General features: G+C 39.5%; 1 protein-coding gene across 1 annotated transcript in view; it reads left to right on the forward strand.

Annotated features, from left to right (window-relative positions):
• TPH2 (tryptophan hydroxylase 2) overlaps nucleotides 1–19,555 on the forward strand; it is a 49,199-nt gene that overhangs the window by 6,105 nt on the left and 23,539 nt on the right. The window contains exons 5-8 of the mRNA XM_015855789.2: nucleotides 3,276–3,343; nucleotides 8,366–8,562; nucleotides 10,181–10,316; nucleotides 15,813–15,939. Coding sequence (XP_015711275.1) covers nucleotides 3,276–3,343; nucleotides 8,366–8,562; nucleotides 10,181–10,316; nucleotides 15,813–15,939 — 528 coding nt within the window. The remainder of the gene's footprint in view (nucleotides 1–3,275; nucleotides 3,344–8,365; nucleotides 8,563–10,180; nucleotides 10,317–15,812; nucleotides 15,940–19,555) is intronic.

The following is a 19,555-nucleotide window of genomic DNA, read 5'->3' on the forward strand; positions in this document are numbered from 1 at the left end:
TTTCCAGACAAACAGAAGAGTTTCGATCAATGTGATGTTAGGCTCTATCACAAGAGGCTCTTAGATAAGAATAGATATTAGCTTAGTTGTCAGAGGAAAAAAGAATTGTGGAAAAAGACTTCCTGGCAACTCAGGAGATAATTGCAAAATAAAACAGTAACATGTTCCTGTTTCTGTGTGCAGAAAGGAATGCAACAGATGGGAAGGTGTCTCACATTGATTCCTGACTTTAGTGACAGGAGTCAAGCTCGCATTTCACATAAGTGATACCTGTAGTGCTGCCAAATGCTCAGTGTAAAAGACAAAAAAAAAAAAAAAGGTTTGTTTTATTACATATGGCTCAAGTCCATACTTGCTTAACATCTAATTCTTTAGATGGCACATGACTGCAAGCATTTGTGTTAAGGGATTTTCTCTTGCTTCAAATTGAAGTTTCTACCTTTGGATCCCTTGGTTGAGCAACACTAATGGCAACTAATTATGTATTATTTCTACTCTGAAAGCTGAATTCAACTGGTATTATAGGAAGCTTCGAGCTGAAAGGAAGGAATGAACTGAAGTACCTGAATGTGATCCTTTCCTGCAGTGTGGGCCTGTTGCTGGGAAGCATGTTCCTGGGTCCTGATATCTGCCACATGCAGATATTAATGACAAGCAAGGATTTACCTACTATTTTCTCAGAATGGAAAAATCTGTTGATTACCTTCAACCATTAACAGTGATTTGGTTCAAACAGAGGCCTTAATGGCAACTCATTCTAGCCTTGAGTTGATGATTGTGATGAGCCATTTGATACTGTTTTATGTTCTGAGCTGGTGCCTTCATTAAATAGTTGAGTGCTTTACTGAAAATCTGCCTTCAGTTTTACAGACAATGAAAAAAGACATTTGCATTATATGAATATATATTTTACACTTGAGAGAACTCTTATGAACATAATTTACACCCCATTTGTTAGCGTATGCAGCACGCTAGATATTAGAGATGGGGAAAAAAACTATAAAATCTGTGATTGGCCTTTCAAATGCCAGTTCTAGTGCCCGCTCTGTTCCTTCACAGTAGTGTGTAGATGCCAGACCAAAGAGAATTACTCCATTATGGAATCAGTATAGCACTAGTTTAGGTTCTAACCCATTTCATACTGGCTAATGGTTTCAGTCTTGATTTCACTGCATGTGTTGGACATTCAAGTTGTCTATGCTGTCATCCATCCCGTTTTGTCTGTTACATGTTACAGCTGAATAACATAATGCTAATGCAAAAGGTATTATGTAGATAGTCATATGCTCCAAAATTTCACAAGGTTTTGCCTGTCAAAAAGCTTCTCTATATGAGCAATGTTGATTGATTGTAACTTAATTCTTGAGTGGTTTGTAGTATTTCACAGGAGGTTGTTATGCTCCATTGAAAGCAGACCACAAAAGTGTGGGATTAGGGAGGCAGGCAGTTGTTTGAGGTCATGAAGTAACTGATCTCACAATGGATATGCACATGAAGTCAACAACCAAATCAATAGCATGTTTAATAAATAAATCACATAATCGTAGAATGGCTTGGGTAGGAAGGGACCCCAAGGATTGTCAAGTTCTATCCCCTCTATGATAGACAATAGACCAGACTGCCCAGGGCCCCATTCAGCCTGGCATTATGTACTTCCAGGGTTGGGACATCCACAACTTCTGGGCAATCTGTTCCAGCACCTCACCATTCTCTCAGTAAGGAAGTCCCCCCGACATCTAATCTAAATCTACCTTCTTTTAGATTTCTCATTATCCTATTGTCTGCCCCTGTAAAAAGTTGTTTTCCCTCATGTTAATAAGCTCTCTCTAAACACTGGAAGTCTCTTTTCCAGGCTGAACAAACTCAGTTCCTTTAGCCTGTCTTCATAGGAGAAGTGCTCTAGCCCTTGAATTGTCCTTGTGGCCTTCTCTGGACTCCCTCTGACAGCTCCAGATCCTTTCTGTGTTGGAGGCCTCAGACCTGGACACAGTACATCAAATGGGGCCTCACAAGGGCAGAATAGAGAAGGGAATTCACCTCTCTCACTCTGCTGGCCACCCCTCTTCTGATAGAACCCAGGATGCTATTGGCCTTCTGGGCTGCAAGCGCACACTGCTGGCTCACATTAAGTTTTTCATTAGTTAGAACCCTTAAGTCCTTCTCAGCAGGGCAACTCTCAAGGAGTTCTTCCAGCTTGCATACGCTGGATTGCTCAGTACATGAAGGGTGTTGTGTAAGGCCTTTGCTGTCCTGCATGAGAGTGAAGGCTTGAATTCTGAAGACTGACATTTTCCCTAGCGGCACAGATTTGGTTATGGGACCATAAAATACCTTTTGAGTTTTCTCATGCAAGCTCATAAACATTTCAAATCAAAATATATTGTGTTTTCATTCCCTTTGCTGATCTGCATATATGAGTGCTAAGGAAAAAAATGTGCTTAACTTTTCAGCTGTGAGTAGGTGATGGGAGCAGCCCATCGCCCCCCAAGTCATGGCACTTGAGTAAATCTAAATGCACTTTCTGAGTTACTACTTGTGGCACTTAGATAACTTTACTCTTTTCCATCTTCAAGAGATTAAAAGTCCTGCTTTGAAAGCAAGGTATCTCTTTTGTAGTATAGACCTAAATTGTCTAATTTTTTTCTGTAGATATAGAAGAGAGTGTTTTGATTTTGAATAGCTTGAAGGGCTGTTGCTGACTAGTCTGTATGTGTAGTACTGCTCTTTTGCACTTAATATGCAAAAAGTAAGAACCTGCTGTTGCCTAATATGTAGGGAGTTTGATCTGCAGCTCAAATCGCAGCAGTGTGTGTGTTTGCTATTGGAGGCTGTTGGCTCAGTCTCTAATGCGTTGGTTAAAATGGCAACTGCTGAAGTAGCATCTTCAAAATGAGTTACTTGTGAACTCTCGGCACCTTCTGTCTTCTAGTGATGACAGATGTATCAAGAAAAGGTCAGTTATTCTGCTTTATGCCTGCCTGTGGATCTCCATACAGATTAAGGAAAACCTGCATGAGATGAAATGACAGGAATACAGTTGCACTGTTTCATTGCCTTGGAAAAATGACTACCTATGCACAAACCTATCTTAAAAACACCCCTGTGGGACTTTGGTGGGGGAAAAAGGCAAAAGATATTTTTCTCTTGCAATCCATAAGATGGTGTTAATCAAAATACAATATAATTTGGTACTGTGTAAACACTTTAATGATTTATAATTCTCACAGCTAATTTTCTGTCTTTGTTATAAATTGCTTTCTTCTTCCTTGCTTAAGGGATTTAAAGACAATGTCTATCGACAGAGAAGAAAATACTTTGTGGATGTTGCCATGAGTTATAAATAGTAAGTACTGGTATAATTCTTCCCTGGGCTGCTGACTAGTTAGAATTCATGCTCTACTTAATTCTGTAGCAGGAAGTTTTGCAGTAGACAAAGTCATCCTTTAAACTAGCACTGGTGCAGCCTGTGCAAACCTGGTGCTTGAAATCCTGTTACATTTTCAGAACAGATACAGGCAAGGAAAGAAAGCATTTGAAATGTAAGCACTACCTTTCCAGCATTTTATTAACAGCAGATTAAACTTAAGGAACTGTTATTAATGAAAAACTGATTTACTGTTGAATTGTATGTAGCCAGTGTCCCTATGTAGTTGCTGTACGCCAAATCATTATTCACTATTTCAACCATAGAAAGTTGTGCTTCTTGTGAGGAGAACTGTTAGACATACCTGGGATAGTACACATAGGAAAGTGCTTCACACAAACAAGGGCCATGTTTGTCATAACCATTTGATTCCTACCATTGTAACAGGATGAATTATCAGATTTAGTCACAATTATGATGAAAAATGAAAATGAATGACATCTCTACCTTCAGGTACAGGGTAAGTGTCAGGTCCTGAGGATCCCAAGATTTGGTCCAAATCTGGGAAGGCTGTAGTTAACAGTTAACTTACAGCTAGCTGTAGCTTATTGAAAAAAGCAATAATAGGGAATGATTCTTTTCTTTTCACGCTCTTAACATGCTGGATGCTGCAAAATGCCTTTTATGAATGTTGCTACCACAGCTATAAACTTCCCAGAATTCACTAAGTGGATTATTTCCCTGTAGTTTATGGTGCTGGTGTCTGTGTATAAATATGCTGTTTGTGGTTCCACCTTCTGATCTCTTTCCATGTCAAGTCAGTATTTGCTGCCATTCCTGGAAGTTAGGAAACTTTCTTTGCTTCCTACAAATACCAACTGTGTTGCGATTTTCTTCTCAAGTAAGGATTCAGCTAATTCTAATTAGGCTCTGTTCTGTTTGCCCTCACTCTCAGCAGAAAGAACATACTAATTTCATGTTCCTTTCCATATTACCATACATTTTCAGATTTTTGCTTTTCCTTTTCTCTTTTAAGATTTCAAAGGATATTGTTTAAAGAATGCAGAGCACAGCAGTGATTTTCTCCCTTCATGAAAGGCAAATCCTATCAGGAAGCAATTCAGAAATCATTTTAGAAGTTTGTTTGGTTCTGCTTTCTTTGTTCTTACTGTAAAGTTAATTCATGAGCTGTAGAAGACTGGAGATTGGGAAAGGAAGACTAAGTGTACTTTGTGACCATATAATCCTAATTGTATTTCTCCCTTACTTTTGTTCCATTCATGTCGTTATGCTGTTACCAATACAGTAAATATCCAAGCACCAGCTTTTGGTTTCCCTTTCTCCAGCCCACGGTGGCATTAGTTCGTCTGGGTGCCCATAGCACTCATCCAGCACAGTGAGCTTCTGCATGTTGGAACAGGGTGGTGGGTGGAGAAGCTTCCCAGGCTCTGTGTTTTGATCCCTTTGTCAGTCTAAGTCCTAAGCTTAGCCAGTTTTCAGATTAAAGTCGAGGCAAGTTTTCTGTTTGTTTACAGCTGATTGATTTTATTTCCCAGTCTCATGCTTGCTGCAGTTAGTTATTCTTTCCTAACGTTTGCTGCAGTGTGAAATGTCAAGCAGATACCTGTGGATGAGGGCATACTGTGTGCTTCTAGATCTCTGTTGGTAAACTAGGACAGTTCTCCATTTATTAGTAAGGAAAACAGTAGTGTCCTGCACCTCACAGCTGCTAAGCTGTTGGCTATATCTTCCTCTTTTCTCCCTGCCTAAGCTGCCTGAGTGCTGGAAAGGTCCTGCTGGCTCACTGAGTAGTGGTTGGTATTCTGCTAGAAGGATTTTTTTTCCCATGAAACTGGCAAGAAGCATCCTTTCAGAAAAGTCTTGCACATACCCAGAAAAAGAGATAAAAGGAAGGAAAATGCTTTTCAAACAATTTGAAACAGAGGTTGGTTATTTGGGGGCAAATCTGCTCAGAAATACTCCCTCATCTCAGTGATATTCTCAAACATTATGAGAGATTTCACACTCTTCATGGGAGCAGCATGAGCAGGAAAATGAGATTCTTCGAATGTTTTTAGCCAGGAACTAAAAAATGGCTTAGAGGCCACTGGTTCACAGTTACCTAACATGTGGCAAAAACTCATTCATACTCCTCAGATCTGCCAACATGACTCTTTTCACCCTTTGGGCATGCCATATCCACAGGGCTGTACAGTCGGTCTGTCTCTGGATACATCTGCTCTCAGAGACAGTTCAGGGAGGAGGAGATCAGCTCCAGGAGGACGCTGTGCTACTACAGCTGAACTGTTCCTGCTACCCATGCTGGTGTATTCAGAATTAGTGTATGTGTCTTGACACTACAATGCAGTCTCAATGCACCTTCTTTTGTGGTCTGGTGGTTACTTATTATTTATACAAAAAGAATAGGTCTGTTAGGAAATGTTGGGAGAGCTTCATGATAATGTGAAATACAATTTTGGTATAAGGACTTTTCTTAGAGGCAAATTTAGAGCATTGTCACTAACCTCTCAGTATTTCTTCCTCAGTGAAAGCTCAGGTTGATGCATTTCTAATTTTCATCCTCTGGTGTTTAAAAAAACCCACAAACTTAGTTCCTAAAGAAAAGTAATGAAGAGATTTGGCCACAAAAAAAATTAGCTCAAAGAAATGACTGTCAAAACTCGTTGAGTTGAAAATCCCTGACTGACATTTCCTTTATGAATTGCTGTTCTGTAGCAGTAGATGTCCTTCTTTGATAGAACATAAAGAGGCCTCAGCTGGGGACAGAGAGAAAAACACTAAGATGTGAACCTAGAGGAGCAGATCGTTGCTGGTGCTAGGTGTTAAAGGGAAAGATGTGTTAATAGAGCACATCAATGAAGATCAGCTCTGTGAAATAAGTGGACTAAAAAATAAATATTCCTCCCTTCTTCACTGAGCTTATATACTGAAGATAGTGAAAATGTGTTAAACTTGCTAATTAGCCCTTTGAGACTGATTAGAGATTGCAAAAGTGTTGAGAAAATTAGATCTGGAAGAAAAATGCAAGGCTTATAGAGGGAATTCATAATGTGAGCTGATAGCTCATGACCATGGCAAAATGGAAAGACCCCATTTTAATAAGGGGAAATAAAAATTCAGGTTAGGTTAGCCTTTAATGGACTAGGCTATCCTTTGGTGTGATTTATTGGGTGATGAAAGCAAGGTAGGGATTGCTTGTGAGAGGGTGAGAAAAGAGAATGTTGCAGTCTTCCCTTGAGTCTGGCTACGTCCATCCTCTCAATAAAGAAAGCACTCTTAATGAAGAGAGCAGTATCACCATCATCTTAAAATAAGATCAGTGCTCCTAGGCATAAATTCTAATAAGGAATTAATGTTCAGTGAACCTTATTTCAGTGCTAATGAATTAATTGAAACAATTACTATATTATAAACCTCCTAGTGAACAGTGAACAAGCTTCAGGACCCTGATTTTCTTTATACCTCTCTAGTAACATGCTAAATAGAATCTTAATTTTTTTTTTTTCCACTGGTGCTCAGATTTCTTCTGCATTGCTGGGCCAGTGCTGACCTTTAATGGCAGTATCCATAGTAGAGGTTGCATCTAGGAAAAAGGGATGAGGCTCCTGCACAGCTCTGGCAGCCCCAGGTGGGTGGAGTAACAGTGTAGTTGTACCTTGTGGGTATGATACGATTTAGAGTAGCTCTGTTATGCTTCCCACGAGCTGGCAGGCAACTTAAGATTGATGGGCTGTGCAGGTGAAGATAGATACTGGTTCTGAAGGATTGACTCCCACAGCATGACAGGCATGGACCCAGTGCAGCTTCTGCTGGTGAGCAATGCTTTACTACATGCATTGTAATTCTTGTCGTGTCTGCAAAAGAGTGGCTGAAGGGGAACTAACAGATTTAATGTATTGGATGTTCAGCGCGCCTTTGACAAGTGTGAGTGCCTCATACAAAGTATCCTTTGACTGACAGGTACTGCTATGGATCAAAATACTTTGATACAGTGAAAGGCAAGGGGATTAAATAGTAAGTTTTCAATAAAGATAAGGGGACAACCACATATGAATGTAGGGCAGAGGCTCTTCTCTTTGTGCATGGAGAGACTGCTTAACAGCAGTTGCATGCGACAAGAGGGCTCATTCCTTGTTACCTGGCATGGTGAAGACAGGATTATAAAACAGGTGAGAGCCAGGACGGAAACTCAACTGCCCTAGCAAATATACTGCTAGGGCAGTACATATACACATACACTGTAGTTCTCCTGCTGCAGTGGGATTTCCTTGTGCACCCTGTTGGTGGGCCAGCCAAGGCTGCTGTCTGGGACTGCAGAGAATGCTGCAGCACTGATCTGGGAGTACTCATGGTGTTGGCATTATGGCGGGGCTGTGGGAGGTAGGGACGTGGAATCCCTCTGCCTGATATGTGCTCCTCACAGTCTGAGAGGATACCTGAGGAGATGGCAGATATCATAGTTGCTCACAGTAGATTGTGTACGTTAAATCCAGAGAAAGATTATAAAGTTTCTAGAGGGAAGTCATAATGAAAGATGAAGACTATGCCATAGGAAAGTCCTTAAAGCTAAATACAGGGCAGTGCAAATTGGAAGGAGCCCCTCACACTCTGTGCTGTCATTCAGTTTTGAATTAGCTGTAACCACTCGAGGCAAATCTTGGATGTCAGAGACAGATCAGCAAGCTCCCTGGGAGGCTCCTGCTCTGCAATTTCTCTACATCTATCTAAGGCGGAGGAGGCAGAGAAATTGTGCAGAAGAAAAATACTGAGAGATGTATTTAAAGTCTTAGTTTCACTTTTTTCTGGGCTGTTGGCTCTGAGGTGGGCTTCCTCATCATGCATTCCTGAATGAATATGGGGTTCCAAATGCACGTATGCAATGGTCTAAATAATAAACATATGTATTTTGTAAATATACAATCTGATTGTATTCAAATATACTCTCTCCCCCTTTTTTATCCCTTTTTTTTCCCCCAACAGTGGTCAACCCATTCCCAGAGTGGAGTACACAGCTGAAGAAATTAAAACATGGGGGGTGGTGTTCAGGGAACTCAGTAAACTCTATCCCACCCATGCTTGTCGTGAATATTTAAAGAACTTCCCTCTGCTGACCAAGTACTGTGGATATAGAGAGGATAATGTGCCTCAGCTGGAAGACGTTTCTGTTTTTCTTAAAGGTAAGGTTCATGTTTGATTTATCAGTAGTTAATGCTTCTTGAAAACACTCCTTTTTGTTATAATGTAATGCAAAGCATATTGAATGGAAAGGCTCCCAGTACTATCAGGCAACTGGTTTATACTCTTCATGGAAGAGGATTTGCTGAGTGAGGACGGTTGTGTGTGTTTGCAGGTATGATGCTGAAATGAGAGAAATAAATAGTCACATGCTGCATTGGTTTGGTCCTACACAGGGAGAAATGTTCTTCTATGTGATGAAAAAGAGCTGAGTTAGCTTTGCTGTTCTGATTACAGAGGGTGGGTGTCCTGGTAACCACAGTGTGTGTTCCCACCGTATCTAGGCAATTAATGAAAAAGGAAAATAGGAGGCTCTCCTGAATGCTTAAAACCTCATGAAGGTCATATTGATGTACGGAGAAAGCTCAGTGGAGTTCCATGGATGATCTACAACTTCTATGGTATTTTTAAAAAAATCAGGATATTACACATTTAAGTTTGAAAATAGTCAGCTTTCCCACCTGTGATGGAAATATATCCCATGTGGAAGGAGAAGCAGCATACAAGAAGAACCTGTTGGTTTTTAACTCTGCAGCTGCCAAAGTGTTCAAGTTAAAGTTTTCTCCCAGGGGTTCCTTCAGACACACATGCTTATTTGTAAATCCTCCTCAGGAGCTCAGGAATTCAAATACTTTAAAGACGTGTTTAGGAAATAATGTTATCGGATATGAAGTGTTACGGAGGGAAAAAAAAGGCTAAGTGTGGTCTCCCAAGCATGCAAATTATTAACTAAAAGGAATTTGAAATTGATAACGAGAGGCTTACTTTGCCCAGTCCCTGATTCATCCTTAACTCTTGTTTGCCAATAGTTGAATTTACTGATAGTTGATTCATTTTGATGTGTCCTTCTGGGATTCTCATAGACTGCACTATGATCCCTAAGGAAACAGGCTCATTTTTTCTTCACTAGAAACTCAAAAATCAGCATTTTTTTTTCCACAAATATGTTTTTAGACTGAATGGAACACAGTAATACCTATTGAAGACATGCTTGGAACAATCTCTTGTAAACACTTGCAAGGAATTAAGAACGAGTTTGGGAAAGAAATGTGCTTTTCAAAGTTACTCAATCTGAAATGATTCTCCACTGGGACTGATCTGTCAACTGAACACTTTGTTAAACATTTAAATGAGGATTTCAGATTTGAAATTCAGTATTTTACTGTCACAAAGCAGTATTTGTCTGTAAAAACAAGGGCAGCTTTGGTTTTATCCTATTTTATTCTGTTTGTTTTCAGTACCTTTTGCAGAAGTCATCCTCTGTTTTGGGTAACTTCCTCCTAGTTTGCTACCAGATATAAAAATCAGACGCCTTGTGATTTGAGAACATCCCTTACCTTCCTTTCTGTACAGCTATTCTAACAAACTTTGAAGTACCTCAAGCTGTTTTCATTAAACATATGCTTGCAATGCAAAACAATTCTTGTACTTCATAGATGAGGATGATGTATGGTGATCTTCAGCCAAGACTCTCCATACCATGTTTCTGGTAATTAACTGCAGACCGTTGTCTATCCTTAAAAATTGATTTTTTTTTTTTTGTTATTTCATTCACTTCAGAAAGGTCTGGCTTCACAGTGAGACCAGTTGCTGGATATCTCTCTCCCCGAGACTTCTTAGCTGGCTTAGCATACAGAGTTTTTCACTGTACTCAGTATGTACGACATGGCTCGGATCCTCTCTACACCCCAGAACCGTAAGTTGCTTCATTTGCTTCAGTGGTAAAAAAATGTGCTTGTAGGATTCTTAAAGACCCAAGTGAACTGGCCAAAGTTGAATAGAGGAAACGTGCCACCAATGTAGTTACCCTGTCAGTGATAAAACCCTCATTCTTATGAATCTGAATTTAATTAGCAGTTTTCTCATGGACTTTTTAAAAAGGTCTTAAATAGCTGTGTTGTTTATATGGTGGATCAAAAAAATCTACCTGTATTATTTTGCAGTGGAAGATGGAGCTTTCAGTTATGTATTTTGAAAGAGTGACTATAGTTTGTTTTTTTCTGAGGGACAACTAAGGAAAGAAGCTTGAAAAGGAAGCCTTGAATCTCTTGAAAAAGCTTGCTTTTGGAATTATAGTTTGGTCTTCTTGTATCTCTGTTTATCTGTTTGGGGCCAGACTCCACAGCTGAACTTTGTACTTTGTACTGTTGATCTCTTGATGAAAAGTTGGAGGGGAAAAAAGATTGAAGTGATTTTAGTCCTTGTGTTTTATATGCTGTGCTCTGTACAGTAGTAATGTGCCAGCTAGTATGGAGGTAGTTTCACCAAAAGCATCCACTAATCTTGCGAACCCCAGGAGTGGCATTTATGCAATCAATCACTTACCAGAAAGCCAGCATGAAATTGCAGCATTGATCATTCAGCTTATACTACTTTCTGTAAAATTTGGCAAAAATAAAGAGTTCATATGAATGTATTCAGCTTCAGTCATGTAAACATTTGGACCCATGCCTAACTTTGATTTCCCGAATAGAGTGCTGAAACCATGCAATAGTATTTTTTGGATATAAAAGGATTAATGGAACTGCATATAAGCTGCATCTAAAAATGTTCTAACATTATTCTGGACAGAGTCAGCAGGTGGTGCTGTACCACGCATATCTACTGATCTTTTGCTCAGCATGTGAACAGAGCAGAGTATCTGCTGAGGTACTGTGAGGCTAGTTTTGCATTCATATTGTACTGGTGCTGGTCGCTGAATTAATCCTGTGATCTCTGTAATTAGGAGGTTAATTTTTGCAAGTTTTAGGGTAATTGCTACAACGTAAAACACAGAAAGAGGAGCCTTTACGTGTGGTGCTGGACCTTCTCTGGTCTATCTGAGAACATCTGCAGATATTTCAAAAAAGAAATTACATTTAGGAAATACTAGGCATTGCACCAAATATTTCCTTTGGTGTTTGCAACACCTGCCAAAACTCAGCAGCACTCAGATTTTTATTAACTTAATACAAAATTAGGAGTGTGTTTTCATCTACTGATAGGGGATTCAGGTATGTAACTCCAAGTGGAACATTTTCCAGGAAACAAGTAAGTGTGCCTGTATTTTTGCTAATGTTCTCCAGTTCACTGATTTGGATATTTGTGACCTGTATAGTTTTCAGGATACTGCTTGCTTTCAGAATCACACCATGTATCATACTAAAATCATAATTACAATGATTTTCTGTATCCTTTCTGGTCGTGGCATCTGGAAAGTCACTACCTGGTAACACTTGTTGAAATAGAATGAGTATTTTTGTTCCCTTTTTGGGCTGAGCTTAAAAATTCAGGTTTTGGTCTTAACAGCTCTAAATATGGCAAACAGAGGAACAAAGTTGTCATGCCCTAATTATGTTGCTTTCTTTCTGCAGACCTGCTTGTTCTGAAACTATTTAAAATGTGCATTGACTAGGACAAGCTCCATAGGAAGATCTTAAAAATCCCTCTCAAATTGCTTGTGATTTCTTTTCAGAAAATAGAGCACATAGTAATTGTTATTTGGAAATGTAGAGTGGAATTCTGGCTTTGTTGAAATCAATGGCAAAACTAAACTGACTTGAGCAGCGACAGCTCTTCATCTTCTGCAGCAGCTGCAGAGCTCTGAGATGTACTTGTTCATATATGGGACCATAATGAGGTTTGCTGCAGGCCCATGGCTTGGTGGATGTTACATTTCAATGATATAAACCTGCTGAAAAGACTCCTTTTGACTTCAGTTGGCTTTCCATCAGATTTAACACCCAGGCTATAGAGCAAGATACAAATTAGAGAGTTCATTTGGTTTGATCTGTATCACCACTATATGCATTTAAAAACATTTCTTCCTGAGTTTCATTATGTTCCTACTACATTCACAGAGTTATATAGATTTCCTCTGCTCTGCTAACTAATTTACTTCAAGAAAAATGTTTTGCTGTGAAAAGTGCTTTACAAAAATCTTATTTTCTCTGAGCAATGTGTGGGAATAAATTAAAGGAACTTAATTATTTTCTGAATAAAACAAAACAAAAGAATCAAGCCTTGGTAGTTAAGCAAAGAATTATGTTGTTTAGATATCTATAAAGGACCAGACTGGCAGGGAAATCTAAGGGACTCCAATGACAATCTCAAATGCAGGTTGAACCTGCATTTGCAGGTTGAACCATGAGAAATTCATGGTTCTTCCTGGAAAGTGCTGGGTTTTGTGGTGTCTTTCTGTTATTGTTTTGTTGTTTGGTTTTCCCTGTGTTCTTTGTGTCTCAAGCTTCCTTCTTTATAACTACTCAGTTAAAACAATAGTTTTAATGGAAAAATCTACAAGCTAAAGGCATAAGAGAAGTACTTGCTGCTTCTGCATTCTCCTCTTACTATGAGAAAGACAAGTTTATAGAGCTAGGCTAGCCTTTGTCTGTTCTCATTTTGTGTGCAAGGCTGGAAGCGACATAAAGAAACTGTGCCCCAGTGCAGAACTAGGAATAACATGTCTTTACTCATTTGTTTCTGGGACCTGCAACTTCTGCATAGGAAAATAGAGATGAAGACACTCATTCAGGTACCACAAGCAGAATCCTTCCTGGAGCCAAGAACTTGAAGCCAGTCCTACTTCATTTTCTTTGTTCTCCCTATTTGAACTACTAGTATGAAGTTACCCTAAATAGATCTAACTGGTGAAGTGTTCAGCGATCTGTGTTGATTTCTTCAGTGTGGATGTCAAGTGGAGTTAGGAGCTCTGGACTTCCAGAGAATGCATTTGTGGTCTCTTTCTGCATTGGAGGAAAATCAGATTCCTCCAGTGAATTGTTTGGTGCTGGTAATTCTCTCAGTGTATCCATCATACAGCAAACTCCATTTTCCCGCAGTTCTTTGTGTTATTAGTGAGCTAAACCTTGCAGGAGATGACAAGAAATTGTTGTGACTGGAACTGAATTAATAAAAAAGGGTCATTACCCTCTGATGATTATCCACTCAAGTGGTGCAAACCATCTCCTGAACAAAGAGATGATACCATGCAGAGCAAGCCAATTTTTCAGTCCTGAACTCTAATGAGGAAAGGAGTACTATCTAAGCTACAGGTCTTGTGGTAAGAAACTTTGATCATATTTCATGTTTCAGAGCACCACCAAGCAAAAGGGTGTGGAGGCAAGAAAAGAAAAGCCTTCTTGTCAGCTGTTTTTGAAGAAAAACAGATAGAGAAAGCAGGAGTCTCCTGTACTTTAAAGGGACATGCTGTGATGTAGAAAAAAGGGAGAAAAGGTTTTACTTTCAGGAAGACAAAGTTTGCTGGGGAAAGAGGTAGAAAAAAATAAGTAAACAATTTTCTTTATTTAAGTAACTAAGTCTGATACTGTTCCTGGACAACTGTACATATTGAACATGTTTCTTAGCTGTTGAATAAAAAGATAAGAACACAATAAAGTTAAGCATACAATCTTAGAAGATCCCGAGTTGGAGGGCACCCATAAGGATCATTGAAAGCAACTCCTGGCTGCACACAGGATCATCCAAAAATCAAATCCTATGTCAGTAGTGTTGTCCAAATGCTTCTTGCACTCTGTTAGCTTGGTGCTGTGACCACTGCCCTGCGCAGCCTGTTCCAGGGCCTGACCACCCTCTAGTGGGATTCTCCTAATCCCCAGCCTGACCCTCCCCTGACATAGGTCAGATCCCCTCGCTGTCACCAGAGAGCAGAGCTCAGTGCTGCCCTTCTGCTCCCCTCAAGAGGAACTGTAGGCCACCATGAGGCCTTCCCTCAGACTTCTCTTTTTTTAGGCAGTGCACTCAGTCAGTGCAACTGAATCTCTAGTTAATGTCTATGGAACATGTGCTCATGTGTCATGAGCATCTACTTATGTCCCCCGCATCTTTTGGAAGTACTTATGCCAAGGAAAGAAGAGAAATGAGATTTGGTAATCATTCTAGATGATCGAGTGAATTACTCAAATGTGAACTTAATTCCAACTTGTCACACACAGCTTCAGAGCTGTATGCATCTCACCAAAAAGTGTGAATGTAACATGAGCAAATGTTGGTAAGCATATGTCAGTGAGACCATCTGAGCTGAGAAGATGGCCTACAATACCCTAACTGCATTTCTGATAGGCTGTTCCTGAGGTGAGCTAGGAATGCCAGAAGTGCTGTGGTAATGTTGGTTTGCACACATTCAGAAGATACTATCTAGGCGTAGTTGGCACAGACTTTATGGTAAGGAATAGTGAATAAGAATAGGAAACTCTAAATTATATATAGCGTTGTTTTTCTGTTTATGATTTATCTGAAGTGTCAGGTTCTGTGTCTTTTAGAACAAAAATAGTTCATAAAAGACAAATTGGATGATTTTTTGATAGAAAGCAAAAAACTTGGTGTTTTTTCCCTGCCTTTAAAACATTTGTTTACAGCTTAAAAGAAAAAAAAAAACAAACAACACACCAAGAGAAATGTCTTTGAAGAGACAAAAGCAAAGGAGATGTCAGATCCGATTTTTAAAGTGAACTTTACTACCAAGTCCATTATTTTCTGTGAACAAATGCACCAAAACTTTCAGAATTGTTTGAGAGCTTTTGTAGATGATGCATGTGCACTTTTGTTTGGTTAGCAGTTTTTTGTAGACTTGTATTTGCACTGTGTTGTGACTAATAATGCACTTACAGGTAAAGACAGTAGTTCTTCCTTGAAACAAGACAGGTTATCTGCTTTTTTCTGAAACCTGCTTGGTGAGAACTGGACTTCATAAGAAAAGTAACCACTGATTACAGTAGGAAGTCAAGGCAAAATGTAAAATTAGACATAGCAGATACCTTTGTAATTATTGTGCCACGTTTCTGCAGAGAAGTTGCAAAACGTTTGGTTGTAGAGCTGTACCTGAATGTGGAAGGGGGAATGGAGAAAAGGAAGAATTTGTGTTGGATTTTGAACTTGATTTATATGTATAGAATTGCTGTAAACGTTTAAGACAACTAAGCCTGGAAGACAACACTGAATGTTCTTTCCCAGTTAGTCTGTAAACAATGGGGAAATCATGGAAAAAGTGGCTTTAATACATTTAATAGAAATAAACCCATGTCTTTTTGTAGAACTGTGCATAGGAAAGAACCATAATGTAAAAAACGTGTTTTGTGGTAAGAGGTTTTGAGTAGAGGTCTGACCCATGTGAAATGTTTTATGTTAAATTAATTATGGAATTAATACAGCATTTATTCCTGTAATGGCTCTCTTCTCATTTCCATTCCTCTAGGGATACATGCCATGAACTTTTGGGACATGTGCCTCTACTTGCTGATCCTAAGTTTGCCCAGTTTTCACAAGAGATAGGACTTGCTTCATTGGGAGCATCTGATGAAGATGTACAGAAATTAGCCACTGTGAGTTATATTGTTTTGTAGCATGCTCTCTCTTATCTATTATCCTTTTTGGTGGATGAAGTGACATGCATTCTTTTACCAGATCTGGTTCAAATTATAAATGACTGTGCTGTGACAATCACAGAGCTTCTGGTCTTTTTCCATTGTTTTTATTAGGAGCAAAGCTAAACACACTAATCCTCGGGTAATCAGTTTTATTATTTCTATGGAATAACAATTCGGTTTCAAGGGTTCATCGAGATGGATTTCATCTGCTTTAAGGTACTGAAAGCAACTATGTGAGGTAATTTTTTGGGGGGGAAAAAATAGAAGAAGAAAATATTTTGGTGCATGCTCTCAGCTCTGCTTTGTTAGTTCCTCCACAGGTGGCCACTTTAGCTCTTAGAATTGCTGTACCTGCATTCACTTATCAATCTTGCAGATGCTCACTGCATTGTGGTGTGTGATGGATTTTAAAATGATTTTATAGCCTTCCTACTGCTCCTGTTGGAGAATATTTAGTTACTAAGCCAAGACTGAGCAGCAGTAGATCTAGGCTATGGTCAACTGCCTCAGTCAGTGGCTGTGAGCTGAATTTTGTATTTCATCAATGTAACTGGACACTGTTAAAAGCAGATTCAAAAAAAGCTCCATTAAGCTGTTGTAACTTTGATACACTGGCTTAGCAGTGTCTTAGAGTCTGCTGCTGAAAAGGGAGTTTGTACCTGTTTTATTTTTCTTTCGTTTTTCTTTTTCTCCTGTAGCCTTCCAGAAGAGGCTGGCGAATTTATATAATCAGACAGCTCCACTCTCTGCTTAGACAGGCTTGAGGTTTTGTTCCTGTCCTCTTCCTCTCGCGTGCTTCAGGATGTGTTCTTTGCTTTTCTAATGGCTATCTGCTGAGGAGAAACTGTTGTTTGTAGGGAGTACTCAAGAAGGTTGTGTGTCTATTTGCAAATTTGCTAGGAATGGACTTGGTGGGAAGCAGACCTACCTTATAATGACCTGCAGCCTCAAGAGAAACCAGCTAACTGGCTATTTCTGTGGGTATTCTGAGGAAAATGGTATGTCCAAGTCTTTCACCCCTTAATGACTTTAGATGACAAAGGCATGGGCCTGTTGGCAACAAACAAGGTTGGGACTAATCTGTTCGAGAGAGATATTAATATAAAATGACCTCTGAATATTACATAAATGCTTTTACTCTTCCCCCTCACAGAAATTCAGTTATGACTGACTATGTCATCTGAACAATGAACTGCTCCCGAATCACAAAGCCAAAAATAAAAGAAGACAGTTGAATCACTTTTCCTTATCATACTGAGAATTTGATATCTGAGTCAAAGTTGATTTCTCCTCCCATGCTGGAAATAGCTCTTTCAGGTGGAAGACACATTTAGAAGAGAGCCTTATGGTAACCCAGGTGTTGTTATTTTTTTGTAGATGCACAATGAAGAGCTATTCTCCCCTGAGGCAGGAGCTTGACAAATACAGAGATGTAACTTACCCTAAAATTTGCAATGTAAACAAAGTCAGTTTGAGAGCAAGTAGAAAGAACAGCTCTCAGTGGAGAGGGTGAGGAGGCCAAGAAATGCATTCAGTCGGGCACCAAATGTCACTTGCTGTGCTATTAACTGACTTTTGCAATATTCTGTCCCATTTCCAACCTAGATTTAAAAAAAAAAAAAAAGAAAAGAAAAAAAGCCCCAACACAGGATCAACAAAAACCAGATGCAGCAAGCTGAAAAATGCCAGCCAAGAGTCTTAATGCAGAAAAGCAATGCAGGTTCCAGCTAGGCAACTTCAAAGTAAATAGAGAAATGAATGAATGGAGAGAGAACATGCATATTAATGAGCTTGAAGCAGTATGCCCAAAACAAGCTTGCCATTATCATGACCTGTTTCAAAAGATAGTGACATTAACAGCTGAGCCCTTCCAGGGAGGACAACAGCTCTGGAAGAGAAGAAAATGCCTCTTAGGAATTCAGACTAGAAAGGGAAGAATTATTACAGGTGATTTCCTAATCTTCCGCTCCATTCTGCTCTGAAAAGCCACTGTGTATCTGCCTTCATAGATCTGCTCTTTGTGTATGATCAGTCTTGAGCTACAAAGGAAATGTGTGGGTGGCTTTGTAGATCTGGCATGGTGCATGCAGAGCAATCAGGAGCCTGGTCCCTGGGCAGGCCAGAACAATTTGGTAAGTGGCAATTAGTCACCTCTGTGCAGTGTCACTGAGGGCAGGGATTAAATGGGAGAGCATTGCAGAGGTGCTGGTCAGCTGGAGGGGAGACATTTGAAGGAAAGAGGGCTGAAAAAGAGAGGGGTTTGAGTGTACCCCATCTTCTTGTTTAAGTCTGCCGGTCAGATTGGAGCAAGGTCAGATTGCCAACTTAAGCTCTCTTGCCTTGAAAAATGGAATAGTGGAAGATCTTAAAGACTACAAATGCAGTAGTTTTGAGAGGTGCTGTTGCACTTACAGTGTTATAGGGGAGTAAGAAAAAACAAGTGATTGAGAGACAGATTACTGAAACAAGGCAAAATATTTTTACAATCCACTTTTTTTTTTTCTCTTTTCCTGTGGTACAATGCAGTTACTAGCAGAGGAAATATAATATTGACTGAGTACATCTGGGTGCTAATTACTATCATCATAACTAATGTCTTGTGCTATTCTGTGTGACATTCTAAGAAATGGTTTTGAGTTTGATTTTTCAAGTGTGTCTGGTCTTTCTGTTTATTTTAGTACCGTGTGAAAACAGTCTGTCTTTTCTCCCAGCTCTCAAACTGTAAGCTGAAGGGGGGGACTCGACATGAGGTGTTTCAACTAATTCATATAATATGTAATTGACAACACATTTAACAGTACGTGACATAAGGTTTTGCCACGAAAATGATACAAAAAATATTCCTCAGTTTATATTCTGATATAACCTTGTAATTTGTGGACTTGGGAGCTGGAAAGCAGATGTCTGTGTAAAGCTGCATGTTGATAAGCGGAATTCTTTCTTTCTTACTGATGGCAGGAATGACTCCCAACTCCTGTTGGGTTCTTTCAGCACAGCTTAAGTTGCCTTTTGCAAGGTAGTAAGGAGAGGATGTGTATGTAAAAGTCAATTGCCATCAGTCAGTTTGCTCCACTCAGAAAAGAAGCGGTTAGCACAGTGTCTGTGGTTCATATGCAGTTTATCACCAAATCTTTCCATCCAAGAATCTGACAATCAGGGACTAATTAGTCCCAGCTAGTTTTTTCCAATAATTTCTTGCTGATAGACCTCAAAGGTCTACATTGTTTAGTTCTCTTGTCTTCATTCTAGTTCTTCTCCCACGCAGAACAACTGGCACATGATTCAGGACAATTACACGCTGTTTACTGAGGTACAACCAGAATGGAAGAAACAAGAGCATTGAAGACAAAGGGTGTGTTGCATGTGGCAACTTTGAGTAGATATCCTATTGGAGAGGACAAATTGTGATCTCATCTTCAAAACAACAGATAATATTTCCCAGAGGTACTATCAACAGTGCTAGGCCATAAGTACAGCTTGTGACTTGGGTAACTGTCTTCCTCCATAAAGAAGTAAATGGAGCAGAGAAGAAAACTACAAAAATGCTTCAGATTTTGAATATTCCTAATGT

This window comes from Coturnix japonica, chromosome 1, assembly GCF_001577835.2.
Source record: "Coturnix japonica isolate 7356 chromosome 1, Coturnix japonica 2.1, whole genome shotgun sequence".
Classification (NCBI taxonomy): Eukaryota; Metazoa; Chordata; class Aves; order Galliformes; family Phasianidae; genus Coturnix; species Coturnix japonica.